The sequence below is a fragment of the Erinaceus europaeus genome, chromosome X (assembly GCF_950295315.1).
Source record: "Erinaceus europaeus chromosome X, mEriEur2.1, whole genome shotgun sequence".
NCBI classification, from domain to species: Eukaryota; Metazoa; Chordata; class Mammalia; order Eulipotyphla; family Erinaceidae; genus Erinaceus; species Erinaceus europaeus.
In genome coordinates this window covers 70,049,377-70,068,206 of record NC_080185.1, presented here as the reverse complement: position 1 = coordinate 70,068,206, position 18,830 = coordinate 70,049,377, and the positions used below count along the sequence as shown (strand labels likewise).

General features: G+C 36.4%; 1 protein-coding gene and 1 non-coding gene across 2 annotated transcripts in view; both read right to left on the bottom strand.

The window, feature by feature from the left end:
* HDX (highly divergent homeobox) overlaps positions 1-18,830 on the bottom strand; it is a 235,935-nt gene that overhangs the window by 56,007 nt on the left and 161,098 nt on the right. Inside the window, exons 7-8 of the mRNA XM_007534009.2 lie at positions 15,571-15,650; positions 5,903-5,986 (exon numbers count right to left, since the gene is read on the bottom strand). Coding sequence (XP_007534071.1) covers positions 5,903-5,986; positions 15,571-15,650 — 164 coding nt within the window. The remainder of the gene's footprint in view (positions 1-5,902; positions 5,987-15,570; positions 15,651-18,830) is intronic.
* Positions 6,925-7,031, bottom strand: LOC132535988 (U6 spliceosomal RNA). The gene has a single exon (XR_009547689.1). It is a non-coding gene; the product is annotated as a U6 spliceosomal RNA (small nuclear RNA).

The window sequence follows — 18,830 nt, the reverse complement described above, 5'->3', positions numbered from 1 at the left end:
ACTTCAGACTGTGTCCAGAGACTTCAGGTGTGGAATGACAACCTTCATTACTCGGGTGAGACCTTTCTTTTCATAGTATACTCTAATTTCATCTCAGGTGGTTCACTTTCTAACAAAGTCCCAAAACTTAGATATATACCAGTTTCTGTGAGAGAGAGTATATGTTCACATGTATCTATAAACTACTGCAAAATATACACCTGAAAGCAGAAGTACACTAGAGTTTGCAGTGTGTACCTCCTAACACTTCCTCTCCACTATTCCAAGCTTTGGGTCCATGATTGCTCAACAGTTTGTTTGGCTTCCTATGTTAACTCTCTTTTCAGTCACCAGGTTCCAGATGCCATCAGGATGCTGGCCAGGCTTCCCTGGATTGAAGACCACCAATGTGTCCTGGAGCTCTGCTTCCCCAGAGACACACCTTACTAGGGAAAGAGAGAGGCAGACTGGGAGTATGGATCGGCCAGTCAACGCCAATGTTCAGCGGGGAATCAATTACAGAAGCTAGACCTTCTACCTTCTGCAACCCACAATTACCCTGGGTCCATGCTCCCAGAGGGATGGAGAATGGGAAAGGTATCAGGGGAGGGGATGGGATATGGAAATTGGGTGGTGGGAATTGTGTGGAGTTGTACCCCTCCTACCCTATGGTTTTGTTAATTAATCCTTTCTAAACTAAAAAGAAAAAAAAGAAATATAATGGTTCAGTCACGTTCTTCTGCATGTTTCAACCCATTTGTTGAAGAGACTCTTCTTTCCTCGTTTAATAGTCTGGGCACCTTTGTCAAAGATTAGATGTCCATAGGTGTGGGGGCTTACTTCCGGGTTCTCAATTCTATTCCACTGGTCAGTGTATCTATTAATATTCCAGTACCAAGCAGTTTTGTTGACAATGGCCCTATAATACAATTTGAGATCTGGGATTGTGTTGCCTCCAGTTCTGTTCTTCCTTTTCAAGATTGCTTTAGCAATTCTAGGTCTTTTCTGGTTCCAGATAAACATCTGTAGCATTTGCTCTACTCTCCTAAAAACTGTGGTTGGGATCATGATAGGGATAGCATTAAATTTGAATATGGCTCTGGGTAGTATATTCATTTTGATGATGTTAATTCTTCCAACCCATGAACATGGAATATCTTTCCACTTCTGCATGTCCTTTTGAATTTCCCTGAGTAGTGACTCATAACTTTCACTATACAAGTCTTTCACTTCTTTGTTTAGGTTTATTCCTAGATATTTTACTGGTTTTGTTGCTATAGTAAAAGGAATTGATTTCCTGATTTCATCTTCTAATTTAGTGTTTGCATAGAGGAATGCCACTGACTTTTTATGTTAATTTTGTAGCCTGACACCTTACTGTATTGCCTGATGATTTACAAAATCTTCTTGCTGGATTCCTTAGTTTTTTCTATGTATATTATCATGTAATCTGCAAATAGGGAGAGTTTGACTTCTTCTCTTCCAATCTGTATCCCTTTAAATCCTTGCTCCTGTCTGATTACTATGGCAAGAACTTCCAACACTGTTTTGAATAATGATGGTGATAGTGGGCAGCCCTGTCTAGTACCTCATCTGAGGGGAAATTCTTCCAGTTTTTCACCATTGAATATGATGTTGGATGTAGGTCTGGTATATATAGACTTCATTATCTGCAGGCATTTTCCAACTATCCCCATTTTTTTATTGTTTTAATCATAAAGGGATGTTGTATTCAGTCAAAGGCTTTCTCTATTGATGTAATAATGTGGATTTTGGTCTTGCTGTTATTGTTTTCAGTATCTTTTAATCTCTTTTTGAGATCTCTTACTTCTCTTTCAGTTTTCTCTAATTCATCTTCGATCTTGCTAATTCTGTCTTCAGCCATATATATTCTATTCTCTCTCATCTATACTGTTTTCTGGAGATCATCTATTTTGTTACCCTGTTCTGACACTGTTTTTTGCCTCTTCAGCTAGTTGTGTTCTTAGCTCAGCTATTTCAGCTTTCAGCTCTTTAATAACCTTGAGATAATTTTTCTTTCAGAGTCTCATTTGTTTTTTCTGCATTTTTGATGACAATTCTTTCAAACTCTTTACTCACTTCTGTGATTATTTCTTTAACTAGAGTTTGGATGTTGACCTCATTATTTTGTGTTTCAACCTTGGCTGGGCTTTTAGCTGGACTCTTGTCCTGGCTCGTTTCTCCAATATTTCTTCTTGTTGTTTTATCCATTTTATATAGCATGTTATGAGGTCCCTGTCTCATTACTTATCAAATTACTGATCACTCTTGCCTGGATTGACTTGTGTCTAAGTAAGATAATTAAAGGGTTCACATTTTTTGTAAATTGACAGTTGTGTCAATATTGTTTTAATCACTGTATTGTTGCAAAGTGGGTTTAAATGTCTCTTTTGTGCTTTTTCTTCCCTGTAGGCTATGGGAACAGAGGTTTTAAAACTATAACTAGGCTTCTTAGCTTAATCCCTCACTCCTGACCAAGAGATAAAGCAGGGTGGGAGAGAGATAATAGAGTAGTTATGCAAAGAGACTCTCATACCCCGAGGATCCAAGTTCTGGGCTCAATTCAGCTTCTTTGCCAAGCTGGGTAGCACTGATGGGCCCTTTGAGTTTCTAAACAAGTCTTGTTTATAGTCTGTCGGTTCTGAAGTAACTATTTCCTATGTTAGGAAAGGCTCATACCATACAGCCTCACTGCTAGGCCATCAAGTTGTAGATCTTCTCCTGAGTCTCCTGGTTAGGTCTCTGTCCCCTGGTGCCAGCACAGGGCCACCCCCCTGCTGCTCCAGCCTCTGAAGGCAGTAGCAGTGGTGACTCACAGTTGCATTTGCTGAGTCTTAGGGGAGTCCTCTCCTCCAGCTGTCTTTTTGTTGGTGAACAAGACTGGAACAGGTGCCTCAACTGGTAAAATGCCTGACTATTACCATCTACTTAATCTCTCCCTAGGCTCCTTTCTGTCCTCATGTCACACATATTTGCACTCACTGGTGATTTGTTGGGTTCCTGAAGTCATTCTAATCCTGACTTGTTGCAGTCCTAAATTATCTCCTTTGGTATTCCTCTGAAAGCCTTTTTCACTGGGCACTCGATAGATATCTTGCCATTCTCGACTGTCTTTTAGTGTTTGTGAGGAGAAATCTGCTGCTAATCTTAAGGGTTTTCCTCTGTAGATGACTCATTGTTTTTCTCTTGCAGCCTTCAGGATCCTTTCTTTATCCCTATTCCTTTACATTATAAATATAATATGTCTTTAAGTCTGGGTTAATTCTGTTTGGGACCCTCTGGGCTTCTTGAATCTTTATGTCTTTTATGCTGTCTATATTGGAGAAGTTCTCAGCTATTATGTCCTGTAGAATGCTTTCTTCCCTACCTCTTTTTCTTCCTCTGGGAAGCCAATAATGCATATATTATTTCTTTCTTTTTTCTTTCTTTCTTTATTTATTCCCTTTTGTTGACCTTCTTGTTTTTCATTGTTGTAGTTATTATTGCTGTTATTTATGTCGTTGTTGTTGGATAGGACAGAGAGAAATGGAGAGAGAAGGGGAAGACAGAGAGGGGGAGAGAAAGATATACACCTGCAGACCTGCTTCACCTCCTGTGAAGCGACTCTCCTTCATGTGGGGAGCTAGGGGCTTGAACCGGGATCCTTATACCAGTACATGCGCTTTGCACCACCTGCGCTTAACTTGCTTCGCTACAGACTCCCGATGCATATATTATTTCTTTTGAAGTCATCCCACATTTTTCTATTGTTGTTTTCATTATCTGTTAATCTGTTTTTGAGATCTTCTACTTCTTTTTTAGTTTTTTCTAATTAATCCTCAATCTCTCTAATTCTGTTTTCTGTCTCATTTATTCCATTCTCTTTCCCCTATTTGTTTTCTGTAGCTCAGGTATTTTGTTACCCTGTTGTGATACTTTATTAGCTTGTTCTAATTAGCTCAGCTATTTCAGCTTTCAGCTCTCTGATTACCTCGAGATAGTGTTTTCTTTCAGAGTCTAATTTGCTGTTTCCCCATTTTTGGTGACTTTGCTTTCAAAGTCTTTCCTCATTCCTGTGACTAATTCCTCAATTAATGTTTGGATGTTGACTTCATTATTTTGTTTTTGTTTAATTTCTTTTTTAAAATTTTTATTTATAAGAAAGGAAGCACTGACAAAAACCATAGGATAAGAGGGGGTACAATTCCACATAATTCCCACCATCAGAATTCTGTATCCCATCACCTCCCCTGATATCTTTCCTATCCTTTATTCTTCTGGGAGTATGGACCCAGGGTCATCATGGGGTGCAGAAGGTGAAGGTCTATTAACTTCATTTTTATATGCTTTTACCCTTGGGCACTTTTATCTGTTTTTTTTTTTTTTTTTGTCCTGGTTAATTTCTCCAATGTTTCTTCTTGGTTTAACCATTGTACATAGTGTGTTATGAGATTCCTCTCTTGGTACTTTTGAATCCACTGATCACTCTTGCCTAGATTGACTTGTGTCTAAGTAAGGTACACAAAAGAGTTCACAGTTGTGGAAATTAACAGTTGTTTAAATGTTATCTCATTCCCTGAGTTGAAGAACACTGACTGTTAAAGCCTCTTTTGTTCTTTATCTTTTCTCTATTCTGTTATGGGAGCCTGAGGGCTTTTAAATACAAGTAGGCTTTTTAGCTTAATCACTCACTCCTAACCTAGAGATCAATGATGGTGTGGGAGAGATGGCTCAGTGGTTATGTAAAGAGCCTTTGTTGCCCTGAGAATCCAAAGCCATGGTCTCAATTCAGCTGCTCTGCCAACAGCCAGAACCAAGCTGGCTGCATTACTTGACTCTGTGAGTTTCCAAATAAATCCTTTTTATACTCTGTGGGTTCTGTGGCAGTTATTCACTGTGTCTCCCAATTCATCAGGAGAACAATGTGGAAAGGCTCCCACTATACATCCCTGCCTCTAATCCACCAGGGTGTAGATCCTCTCCTGTTTTCCTGGCCAGTTCTTTGTCCCCAGATGTCAGCAAGGGGCCTCCTGACTGCTGCTACAGCCTGTGAGGGGGAGTAGCAATGGAAACTCACAGTTGCATTTGGTGAGCCTTAGGGGAGTCCTCTCCTTTCATTAGAAGTCTTTTTGTTGGTAAAATAGATTGCAGGTGGCACCACAACTAGCAAACTGCTGGACTGTTACCAGCCACTCAGGAGTAGATACTGGCTTTAGCCCCAGGAATCTATCCTTAGGATTCCTCTCTGTCCATGAGACATATGTGTTTGCACTCATCCGTGATTTGGTGGGTTCCCAAAGTAGTACTAGTCCTGTCTTGTTGCAGTCACAGTTGATCTCCTTTGATATTCCTAGTTGTCCAGGGAGAATAGTCTTTTTTTTTTTTTTTTTAACTAGAGCACTGCTCAGCTCTGGCTTACAGTGGCAAGGAAGAATTCCATTGTCATGTATTTCATATAAATCACACATCTACCTTTTAATTAACCATCAGTACCTACTCTGAATCAGCAAACAGTTTGCTTAAAACTGTGTCCACTAAACCAGTAACCATAATTAAAATGTCAGATGGCCTAGTAGCTATCTAAAATGAAGAGGCCCTGGATATTAAACTCATGAAAAGGTAGTAGAATAAGCCAATGCACAGGTTTTATAATAATTTGCTTTGGGGATGAACAGTGATATACCTGTTTGAATATACTGTTATCATTCTCAAGAACTAAGGTTCAAACTTTCCACCTGCAGGGTGGAAGCTTCACGACTGGTGAAACAGTGTTTCAGGAGTCTTTCTCCCCTCATTCTTTTCCCACTCCCCTCTCATTTTATATCTCCATCAAAAATAAATAAATAAACAAACAAACAGTATTTTAAAGATCTTGTGTCATATACATTTCCAAAGTGATTCTAGAATTTGACATTAGATTTACCTTATAACCCAAGAGAGAATTAACTTGTTCTATTTCAGAATTCCTTATCATGTCAGTTTCTTCATCATCAGTAATTTTTATTTTCTGTAATACAAATAGAGAATTTTCCATAAATATTTGCAAGATCCACATCATTATACCTAAGAAGGTATAGAATTTATACATTTAATGTTCAAATTTAGTGATAGGTTTATCTAATTCAAGTTGATTGGAATAAATTCTGATAACTCACCAACTTTTCATTATTACATTAAGCATGTGTTTCATCCACTTACTTCTACTTTTAATTGATGACTTCTTAATGAATAAAGAATTATTTTAGTATTATTTAATATAGAATATCTATTTCCTAGTATCCTTGAAAAAAGTAAGCATTTAAGTTTTGATTAGAGATTTCCTTCTAGGGGCCAGGTGATGTCACTGCTGTTTGAGTATACACATTATCGTGTACAAAGACCCAGGTTTAAGCCCCTGGTCCACACCTGAATCAGGGAAACTTCAGGGGCAGGAAAGTACTACAGGTGCATGTCTCTACTTCTCTATTTTCTCCTTCCTTCTCAATTTCTCTCTGTCTTTAACCAAAATAAATGACAGAGAAGTTTAATTTTTGGAGCCAGGGACTTCAAGTATGGGAGAGTTCACTGTTCCATGGATAGCATTATTTTTCTTTAAATAATATTTATTTGTATTTTAGCTTTTTATATTTGATAAGATAGAGAGAAATTGAATTCCAAGGATGAGATATGGATAGAGGAAGAGAGGCACCTGCAGCACTCCTTCACTGATCATGAAACTTCTCCACAGCAAGTGAGGATTAGGGGTTTAAATCTGGATCTGTGTGCACTGTAACTTGTGTGCTTAATTGAGTATTCCACCACATGCCCACTGGCTAATTTTTTCATTCAGATAGAAAATCATTTATGTCCTACATATGAGTGATTAAATATAAATAGGTATATATCCACCACCTGGTAATTTCACATTACCTTTATTTCACTTAACATACTCACACATTTTTTTTTTTAAATATGGAACGCTTCACGAATTTGCGTGTCATCCTTGCGCAGGGGCCATGCTAATCTTCTCTGTATCGTTCCAATTTTAGTATATGTGCTGCCGAAGCGAGCACCTCACACATTTTTTTAAGAAAGCATTTATTTACAAGATTACTGGTGTCACAGGGGTGTTGATGCACATTTCTCCAAGTGTTATCATACTTTACCTTTCTCTAAACTGCCGTTCTTTACTATGGGGCAATTGATTCCTAATACCCCCTTAACCCCTCCCCTACTTAACTTCTCCTTTACATCTGCAGATCTGTTGTAATAGAACCACAATTCATTAGTTTCACCCTATATTTTTGCTTACTTAGTTTCTTGTGCTCCCCTTTAAATTATATCACCTAGTATCTATGTTTCAGTTCCTGGCTTATTTCAGTTAACATGATTCCCTAATTTAAATTATTTTCTTACTAATTTATTGACTATACAATTCAAAGTGAACATTTATAGCACAAAGAATTAAGCCTACAGTGATTGCTTCCTAATAAGAGAGAGAAACAGAGAGAAAGCAGCTAAATTTCTTTTAGCTTCAGAAATAAGACATGGTGGCATTCTGTACACAGTAGGGGCTAATAAAATAGTTTAAGAGAAGGAAATAATAGCTTATTGTTGATGAAAACATCGATCAACAGCTTTTAGTCAAATGAAAATGTATCTAAATGCAGACATACAACTTAAAATAAAAGCAAAACCAAGCGATAGAATTAGTTTAATTTTTGTTTGCTTATTATAACACTTTGAAACAGTTAATATGCCAATATAATAATATAATATCTTACTGTAGTCTGAATTTGTGTCCCTCTAATGATAAGTTAAGTGGAATGTTACTTCACATGTCTGTGGGCTATGTGTATCTCTTTGTATTGTTCTTTGTATGTATGTATGTATTGTTCTTTGGCCCTTAGATTACTTTTTCTATTGTTGATTTGTTCCAGGTCTTTATAGAAGTTTGATAAGTCACTTATCAGGTTGTGATGTACAAATATCTTTTCCTATTTACTAGGTTTCCTGGTTATACTTATGTAGTTTTATTTTGATGTGTAGGAGCTTTCTAGGTTGATGTAGTCCTATTTATTTACCCCTTTTTTCATTTCACATGCCCATGGGGTTAAGTCTCCAAATGCTTTTTGGATGTGAATATCCTACAATGTTTCACTTATGTATTGTTCTATAAACATGAGAGTTTCTGGCATAATGTCCAGGTCTTTGATTTGATTTTGGTGTATGGTGTTATATTCTGATCTTGTTTCATTTTTCTACAAGTACCTGTCCAATTCTCCTAGCACAATTTGTTGTAGAGACTTCCTTTATCACACTGAATGGCTTTTAGCATCTTTGTCTATATTATTAGGCTGCATACATATGGGCTAATTTCTGGACTCCTGTTTCAGCTCCATTGATCCAAGTTTCCATTTTTACTTCAGTACTAAGATGTTTTAATTATTACTACTTTCTTGTATAACTGAAGTTGGGGAGCCTGATGACTACATTTTACTATGGCTATTCATGGTGCTTTCTGGACACGATGTCCAATTTTTTAAATTAAATTCTCCAATTAATGTTTAAGTTATCTTTTGATTTCTAAGTAACTCAAGCTCTTGCCATAAGCATATTGCTTTGTGTATATATATTTTGTGTCTGATTTATAACCTCACCATATCACCATATCATGGTCAAATGTCTATATTTTAAACTTTGTCCAGGTGTGGAAAATTTTCTGCTATGGTTTATCTGAATGTTTTCTGGTTTCCCTGCTTTTCTTCTTCAGAGATCCTAACAACTCTCACATTATTCTTTCTAATGGAGCTTTTTATTTAACAAAGAATTGCTGCATTTTTCCTAAATTTTTTTATCTTCAACAGTCTTATATTCACAGTATGGAGGTTACATCTTCTAGCCCTGTTATTATTTTTCAACTGATTCAGTTTACTTTCTAGGCTGGATACTTGAATTTGAACTGCATTTAAAGTGCCCTGCACACCATCCATCTCTGTTTGGTGTTCCTTTATTTTTTCCAATTTTTTGGCAAATTCTGTTTGGAGAAATTTTTCTGTGCTTTGTAACTATTTTTTGAAATGATCTCTCAGCTAATGAGTATGTTTCTGCATGATATATTTACATTACTTAATTAACTTCACAATGAGTTTTGTAAATTCTAACTTTATTTTTCAGGATATCTGTAATCTGACCTTTTGTAGGTTCTAATATGGTTGTGTTTTTGGATACTTCTAAACTTGAATATTTAGCATGGTGTCTGTTGTTGACACAGCAGGTAGCACTATCACTATGGTATTGAATTCTCCTGTTTATATATTGTGCTGGGAGAGGGAGAGATTCTATCACATGTCACCAGTTTAGTACTTATGATGTCATTGTAGGGTCTTGTTAACATGTTTCCAGCCTCTAGGAAGTAGAGGAATATGGGAATTGATTTCTCCTGTGTACTCAAAGAATAAGACAATTATATTTTTCTTGTCAGCTACTAAGATCTCAGCAGATTTAGTACTTATGGATTTAGTACTTATCTTTTTCTCTTAAACACAGGTAAGTCCTGTGGACAGTACAATATGCTGATGCCCCTTAGTTCACATGTTAAGAGTCCAATGTTTCTGCATTCCTGCTGTTGACAATGTGCTCCACTGAATAACCATTGATATTGTTCTGGCTCCTACTAAGAATGGTTTCTTAAGACCTGAAGATACCTCCCTCACCACTTTTTTCTCTTTTTTTTCAATAATGTTTTTAAAATATATTTATTATTGGATAGAGACAGAAAGAAATTTAAAGGGAAGGAGAAGAGAAAGGGAAAAAAAAACAGAGACACCTGCAGCCTTTTTTCAGCACTTGTGAAGCTTTACCCCTGCAGCTGGTTACCAGGGGATTAAACCTGGGTCTTTCCACACTATAATGTGTGTGGTTAACCAGATGGGCTACCATCTGATCTCTCTAATTTTCAATCTATTGATCATACATGCTTGTACCCACTGGTAGCTAAGTGAGTTTCTTCATAAGCTCTAGGTTCACTTTGGCAAGTTTTCAGGTAATTGTGCATTGCTTTCACTAGATAATCAGGGGAAAAACATGAATAGACGCTACTCCAACGTCATGCCTTTGAAAGTCTGGCTTAACTTTTATTAAGCATGTGTTGTGAGATTATAGTGTCACAGCATGGTTGTAGTAGAATCCAAGGTAAATATTAAATCTGAAGATATTTTGCAACATAAATTTAATTGTGGATATTATTTTGGAAAAGGTTGCAATGTCGAATACAGTATGTTCTCTTTCACCTGTGCAGCAATAGAAAATACGCAACATACATTAAAAAAACTTCATATAAATGGAATTGGGTCTCACACAAGTTTCTAAAGCAAGATTAAAAAACTCATCATTTAAGTAGTGAAGACACTGGGAAGAAAAAAATATCATCCCCCATAACAAATGGTCACAATAAGGAAGAGACCCATAAGATAACTTTAATCAGATGAATAAGGGGTAGGCTGAATTCAAATTCTGACACCCAATCCATTTATACTTTGTGCTTTCAGTTTTGCAACAAAGGGAAAGGAAATGTGAAAAATATGGACACTGTGGGAGTTGCAGCAGCAGTCTCCAAAACATTTTAGCAGTTTGGAAGCAATAGTCATATTGAACTTCATTTTCCATGTTGAAGCACAGTTAGGGAGAATCACTTTATTTTCTGAGTGAAGGTAATCAGATTATGTTCCCAACAAGCCTCTGTAGACCTGCAAACTAAAAATTCTGGTCACAATCCATATCTGAACAACTTTGGTTCTATAGTCTCAGCCAGGCACTTGTGTTTCCAAATTCATTATAGAAGCTTCCTCAAACACAAACTCATACTCTGGTACTTACAGATAATCAGTTATAATGATAAGACCAAGAAAATCACTGGCTGTGATGGACCTAGAGAACAGTTTGAAGACATTTGCAATTACAATAGTTGTATGTGAGAATGCATAAAAGAAGTCATAACATAAATTGATGAAGGGTATACAAATAAGTAAAAATAAAGCAGAGGGAGGAACACATGCAGAAAGACATAAGCCAAAATTTGAAGAAGTAAGATGGAGGAGAGAATAGCACATATCTCATTATACATGCTACCCAGGTTTGAGCTCCCATATTACAATGGTAGGTAGTTTCTATGGCTCAAAATTTCAAGAAATAAACAGCATTGATAATAAGAGAACTATACAAAGATCATTGAATCCAAATGTTGGTTCTTTGAAAAAATAAATAAAATTGAAAAACCCCTAGCCAGACTCACTTAAAAAAAAGGAGAAGACTCAAATATATAGAATAGTAAATGATATATATCAAAACAGGAACCACAGAAATCCAAAATATCATGTGAAGCTTCTGTGAACTATATGTCACCAAGATAGAGAACCTGGAAGGAATGGAAGAATTCCTAGTAATGTATAGCCTTCCAAAACTGAACCATGAAGAACTACAAAACCTAAATGGACCAATTACAGGCAAAGAAATTGAAACAATTATTAAGAGCCTTCCCAACAATAAAAGTCCAGGATCAGGTGGCTTTAGAATTGAATTCTACAAAATCTTCAGGAATAATAAGAATGTTACTATGATATCAACTTGACTTCCCTAGACAGATGACATCACCAGAACCCCACCTTTCCAGAGCCCTGCCCTATTAGAGAGAGATAGAAACAGGCTGGGTGTCTGGATGGACCTGCCAACAACTATGTCCAGCAGATGATCAGTTACAGAAGCTAGACCTTCTACCTTCTGTATCCCATAATTATCCTGGGTCCATGTTACCAGAGGGATAAAGAATAGGATAGCTTCCAAAGGAAGGGGTTGGATATGGAACTCTGGTGGTGGCAATTGTGTGGAATTTTACACCTTCTATCCTAAGATCTTGTCGACCATTACTTAATCAATAAAAACAAAGAAAGTATTCAGTTAAAATGTAATATTAAGTCTGGTTGGCATCATGGTAGCATCTGGAACCTGATGGCTGAAAAAGAGTTAACATATAAAGCCATACAAATTGTTGGATAATTATGAACCCAAAGACTGGAATATTGCAGATAAAGATTTGGGTTATCTGTTTTGGAAATAGCTAGTAGGTCTATTTTAGGTATATTTCAAAGAGCCCATGACTTTATTAGTTTTTGCCTGAGCCTCACATCTGATATGCAGGTGGACCCAGGTTATTGTCTGGGGAGATGATGTCATGGCTGGAAAAAGGGCTAGAAAGCTGGATCAGGAAGGAAGTAGCTCCCAAATACAGGAAAAGCATATAAATATTGTTGACTGTAAACCCCATCAATTTGATCTGGGGCCCACATTCATCATAAGGGCCTATGTAACCTTTACATCCTTGTAGATCAATACTTGCATTCTGTGGTGTTCCAGAAGCTACCATGATACCAACTGAACTTCCCTGGACAGATGACCCCACCAATGTTCCTGGAGCTCAGCTTCCTCAAAGCCATGCCCCACTAAGGAAAGAGTGAGACAGGCTGGGAGTATGAATTGACCTGTTCAAGCCCATGTTCAGCTGGGAAGCAATTATAGAAGCCATGCCTCCCACCTTCTGCACCCCATAAGGACCCTGGGTCCATACTCCCAGAGGGATAAAGAATAGGAAAGCTATCAGAGGAAGGGATAGGATACAGACCTCTGGTGGTGGGAATTGTAACTCTCTTATCCTATGGTCTTCTCAGTGTTTCCATTTTATAAACAAATAATTTTTTTTAAAAAAAGTGATGTTAAATGCACAGACTTGTAACTAAACAGCTTCATCTGAAATTACAAATTAACAGACACAGATCTCCAAAAAGTGACAGAGAAAGAATTCAGAAAACTCACTATGAAGATAATTCAAAGATTTAAACCCAATATACGGACACAAAAACTCAAAAATAATTCTACTAAAGCTTTATAAAACATTAATATAACAAACAGAGCTACCAGGCTTGAAGGACAGTTTGAATGCAGTACAGGCTTAGGTAGTATATTAAATCATATTAAGTAGATAATATCAGGGCTAGAGAGCATAACCACAACATCCAGTGAACTTACAAGTGCTGGAGTGAAAAGATCTAGGAAAAATAAAATACTTTTATGTGAAATATCAGACTCCATAAGATAGACAAATGTGACAGTTAATGGGATCCCCAAGAAACAAGATAAGGAGGAAGGGGCAGATAATATATTCAAAGAAATCATAGCCGAAAATGTTCCACACTAACTAAATGCTCAAAATATAGACATCCAGCTTCCTAAACAAGCACATAAATTCCTGAATCTAAAAATGGTTTGAAGTATCATGTTAAATCACTCACACTGCCATAAGCCAGTGCTAAACAGTACTCAAAATTAAATAAATATTAAGATTAAAAATTTTAATTATACAAAGTTTAAAATATAAACTTAAAAATAGTGAAACTGGGAGTCGGGCTGTAGCGCAGCGGGTTAAGCGCAGGTGGCGCAAAGCACAAGGACCGGCATAAGGACCCCGGTTCGAACCCCGGCTCCCCACCTGCAGGGGAGTCACTTCACAGGCGGTGAAGCAGGTCTGCAGGTGTCTGTCTTTCTCTCCTCCTCTCTGTCTTTCCCTCCTCTCTCCATTTCTCTCTGTCCTATCCAACAATGACGACAACAACAATAATAATAACTACAACAATAAAACAACAAGGGCAACAAAAAGGAATAAATAAAATTAAAATAAAATAAAAAATAGTGAAACTAGACCCACGTAACACAATAAATCAAATCAAATCAAAATAAATCAAAGCCCTGGGTATTACACCAGAAAACTTCAAATTTATAGAAGATAACATGGGTGCAACCTTGTAGAATCTTCATATCAAAGATATATTTGGAAACTCAATCCCATGAGTCTGTGAAGTAAAAACAAGTGTGGATTAATGGAACTAAAGCAAACTGAAAAGGAAACCACAGAAAGAAATCCAGGAAACCCAGTACTTAACATCACAGTTTGATAAGTGACTGATACTAAGAATCTGTAAAAATCCAATACAGATCAACAACAACAACAAATTTGGGCCAAAGAGTAAAATAGACAGTTTCTTAAGTGAGACATACATGTGGCCCACAGACACATGAAGTAATGCTTCCCTTATCATTAGATAAATATAGATTAAAACTATATTGAAATACCACATTACACCTGTGAGAAGAGCCTACTTCAACAAAACATTAAAAGACAGGTGTTAGTGAGATTGTGCACTCTGCTATACTGATGGTAGAAATGGAAACTGGTGAAGACCTTTTAGAAATCTATGGATTTTTTTTCCCATTTTATTGGATAGGATGGAGAGAAATTGAGAGGAGGGGGGAAGATAGAGAAGGTGAGAGAAAGATAAACACTTGCAGACCTACTTCAGCACTTGTGAAGTGAACCTCCTGCAGGTGGGGAGCTTAGGGGACTAGAACCAGGATCCTTTCATGGGTCTCTAAGTTTTGCACTATGTGCTCTTAACTGAGTGGGCCACCACCCAGTCCACATATTTGCTATTAGTATAAAAGCCATTTTTACATTTGATAGTGTTGTACATTTGATAGTGTTGTACATTTTCACTAAGCTATCACCATGCAATTAAAAATTTTTCAAAGGCATTTTAGTATTTCTATACTGGTTTATTCTATTATTAACTTTTATCCTTATTTTTTATAATTTTAATTTATAAAATGAAGATATTGACAAGACCATAGGGTAAGAGAGTATCATTCCACACAATTATGACCACCAGAACTCCGTATCTCCCCCCACACCCAAAGCTCTCCTATTCTTTATCGCTCTGGGAGTATAGACCCAGGATCATTATGGGGTGCAAGAGGTGGAAGGTCTGGTTTCTGTAATTCCTTCCCCACTGAACATGGACACTGGCAGATTGATCCATACTCCCAGCCTGTCTCACTCTTTCCCTAGTGGGAGAGGGCTCTGGGGAGACAGGATTTCAGGACATATTGGTCGGATCTTCTGCCCAGGGAAGTCAGGTTGGCATCATGGTAGCATCTGGAACCTAGTGGCAGAGTAATACAGCTGGAAGGCTGACATTCCACGCCTGACATCTCTGTTACAATCTGAAGTGAAACATGTCCACCTCAACATTTTTAAAGTGACAGAGTTCAATATAAATAGAAAGATTTAAAATATTCTAAACACAGAGTAGATTAGATGATCTGAACAGAAAACACTAAGTTAAGGATTCTTGGATTTGTTACTTAGAAATAAAAAAGTGCCCATCATAACTTCAGGTGAAATTCTGTTTTAACCATATATTTGTTAAGGCATAATAATTTTACTCTTTGTATATGTGTTGAAGGAATTTAATTTGTTACATAATGCTGTATGTTTTCAAAGCATAGTGCTATACTTGTAGAATTCCTAATAATTAAAACAATTGTGCTAGTTATAGAACTGTATATTTCATTTATCAAGCATTCAAGAGTATATTTTCATAGATGACAGCTATTCATTTTCATGAAATGGAGAAAAATGCTATCTTGACAATGCTTATATTATCACTAATTTAACATATCTTTGACATCCATCATGTTATGATAAATACTTCAAAATGTACATACCACATTTTCTGTGGATACAATATTTCGGTCCTCATCCTTATGAATCAAGGCTTCATTTGGAACAATGTCATTGGAGTCTTCTACAAAAAAAAAATTCATTTCTCAAAACTTGAACAATTAAAAAATAATTTTATTGGGAGAGGATAATGATTTACAAGACAGTTGCTGCCACATGTGATCAATTTCTTTTCTTCTAGTGATAAGTGTTTGCACACCACATCCACCACTAACCAACATTCTCCTCTTTATTTTTTCTTCTTCTCTTGTTGATAAAGACATAGAAATCAAGAAGGAAGGTGAAAACAGAGAACAGAGAGAAGCATTTGTGGCACTTGACTGTTCATGAAGCTTTATCTCTCCAGGCGCAGATGCAGGCATAAGTGCAGGGCAAGAACTTTAACTGAGATCCTTGAACAAGCTAACTTGTGCGTGCTACTGGATGTGCCACCTCCCACCCCCATTAATTCATTTCTTATATCCAATTTTAGGAGTCTGCTTACTATTCCCACCACCAACTTTAGTCCTCCTCTACTACTATGCACCATATCTCCAACCTTCTCCTGTGGGGGAGAAACATATTTTAGCATGCCAGGTTTGTGCCTACCTTAGATTTGCATAACTCATGGCCCAATTAATTACTGTATGGGGCTCACAACTTTTTAAAAACTTATCAGATATAATAGATGTTTTATATCAGCACTAGATATCAGCACTAGAGTGTCTCACAACAGAGTGATAGATAACCAAGTTGAATGAGGAGGTATGTGACTCTTTGGTCCTCGAAACAAAGATCCCACTAGGAGTGCTAGACAGAAGAAACATTGAAACATTGTATGCTTGGTAGAAAAAAAAGTAATGGCCTTGCTATTCATTATCTATGTTATCTTTGCTGCAGCACTTTTGTGATGCCCCTGCCTCATTTTGTTCCCTCTGTTTTGTTAATTCACTATTATAATTTTTGCAGATGTAAACTGTTTTGGAATTCCTTTGATGTATCTTGCAACTAATCAATAAACAACAGGGGTCCCCATGGTTAGTGCTACATTTTTTACTATCCTCCTAAAGAACAGTAAGCATGTAAGCCACATCAGAGCCCCGCAGTTCTACACATAAGTCTTTGGGTAATTATTTATGTGATTGTGTAATACTATGTGGAGACTGGAGAGTCACAGGTGTAAGCTCACAGTCCTACCTCTCTCCTGCCTCCCATCCCCTCAAATTCCTTGAATTTGCTATAATATATCACATATGGAGCAAGTTTCACTTTTATTTACTTGTCTTTTAAATTCCAACTATATATGAGATTATCTAATATTGCTCTTCTTTTTGACAAATCTCATTTAGTGTGTTTCCTTTAAGTTCCATTCACAATGTAACAAAGGAGAAATTTTCACCATCCCTTAAAGTTTAATATATATAATACTGGGTAAGAAACAGGGATATAGAGAGTGAAAAATAAAGAAAGAAAGAGAAGAAATATACCATGGCACCACTCCACCATTTATGAAGTTTCCCCCTGGAGGTACTCCCATGTGACTGTTAGGCTCTCTATCCTGGATCTTCACACAAAGTAACATGTGCATTCTACTATGTAAGCCTCCTGATCCCTACTACAACTTTTAAAAATTACACCTACATCATTTAACATTCAGGTTATTTCAAATTTGGGCTGTTACAAATAGTTCTGCTATGAACATAGGTAGGTATGTTTTTGTGTTCCCTGGGTATTTTTCCATGAAAGAATTGCTTGATCTTATGTTAAATCCATTTTCAATGTTTTGAGGAATCACTAGATTATTTTCAACAGGATTTGGCCTAATTTACATTCCCAGAAACAATATATAAACATTCCTTTTGCCTGATTCTTTTCCAGTATTTGCTGTTTCTGTCTTACTTAATGTCTGGAATTCTCAGATGTTTAAGGTAATATTTCCTGTGGTCTTGATTTGCTTTTCTCAGATAATCTGTGAATAAGCATTTTTTTCATATGCCTATTGACAAAGAGTCTTCAGATCCTCTTCACATATTTATTTTTTAATGTTATTTATTTTAGTAGTGATTTAAATATGGTTTGCAAGATTAGGAGATTCTAAGGGTATGGTTCCACACATTGGTGTACCATCACTACGATATGTCCCACCTCTAACCAACCATAGTTATCACAAAGTTTTATGAAACTATCCAGTGATTGAGCTCCAAACATTTTGTCAAAAAAGACATGAGTTCATCTTTAAAAATTGCAGAGTACTATTTCATTGAGTGTATGTCCTGTAATCTAAATGCCACAAATGTGCATTTAAATTTCATCTACTCCTTTTGTATTGTGAATAACACAGCTGTAAGTATAGGTGTACATATGTACCTTGGAATTAATATTTTTATGTCCTTTAGTTATATGCCTAATAGAATTATTATGCTTAATAATTATTATGCCTAATTATTATGCCTAATTATTGGATAATAAAGTATTTATTTGTTTGAATTTTTTCATTCTGCATCCCCTAGAGGCTGCACCCAGTTTGTATAGTCAACGTCAGATTAACAGAATTTGTTTTCTCCACAACTCCCCAACATATGTCAGTCACCTCTTGTTTGGTTGATGTGAACCAATTTTACAGGCATGAGGTCATATCTAATTGTGGCTTTAGTTTTAATTTATTTAATGATAAATAAAATTATGCATTTTTATGTTTCTGGTCATATGTATAGCTTGTTTCAAAAATTTCTATTCTTGGGCTGGGTAGTGACATACCCAGTTGAATACAGACATTACAATGCACAATAATCTGGGTTCAAGCTCTCATTTCCCACTTGTAAGGGGGAAGCTTTGCTATTGGTGAAGTAGTGCCATTGATGTCTCTATTTATATTGTCTTCTCTATCACCCCGTCCTCTCAATTTATCTCTATCTTATCAAATATAAATTAAATAAAATTATAATATAATATAAATATAAAAACTGTCTATTCAGATCATTTTCCCACTCTACATTGAGTTTTTTTTTAGCTGTATTCATTCTTTGTTGTTTGATATCAACCTCTTGTCAGATATGTAATGTACAAATATCTTCTGGTCTTAATGGCTTTGATACTTTTTGAATTAATTTTTGAGGATGATGGTAAGTGATAATCTAGTTTCATTTTTTCTATGTGGATGTCCAATTTTCCAGCACAGTTTATTGAAGAGACCTTCCTTTCACTGTTGAATTATTTTGTCACTTTTTCACATATTAGGTGCTCATAAATGTGTGGATTTATTTCT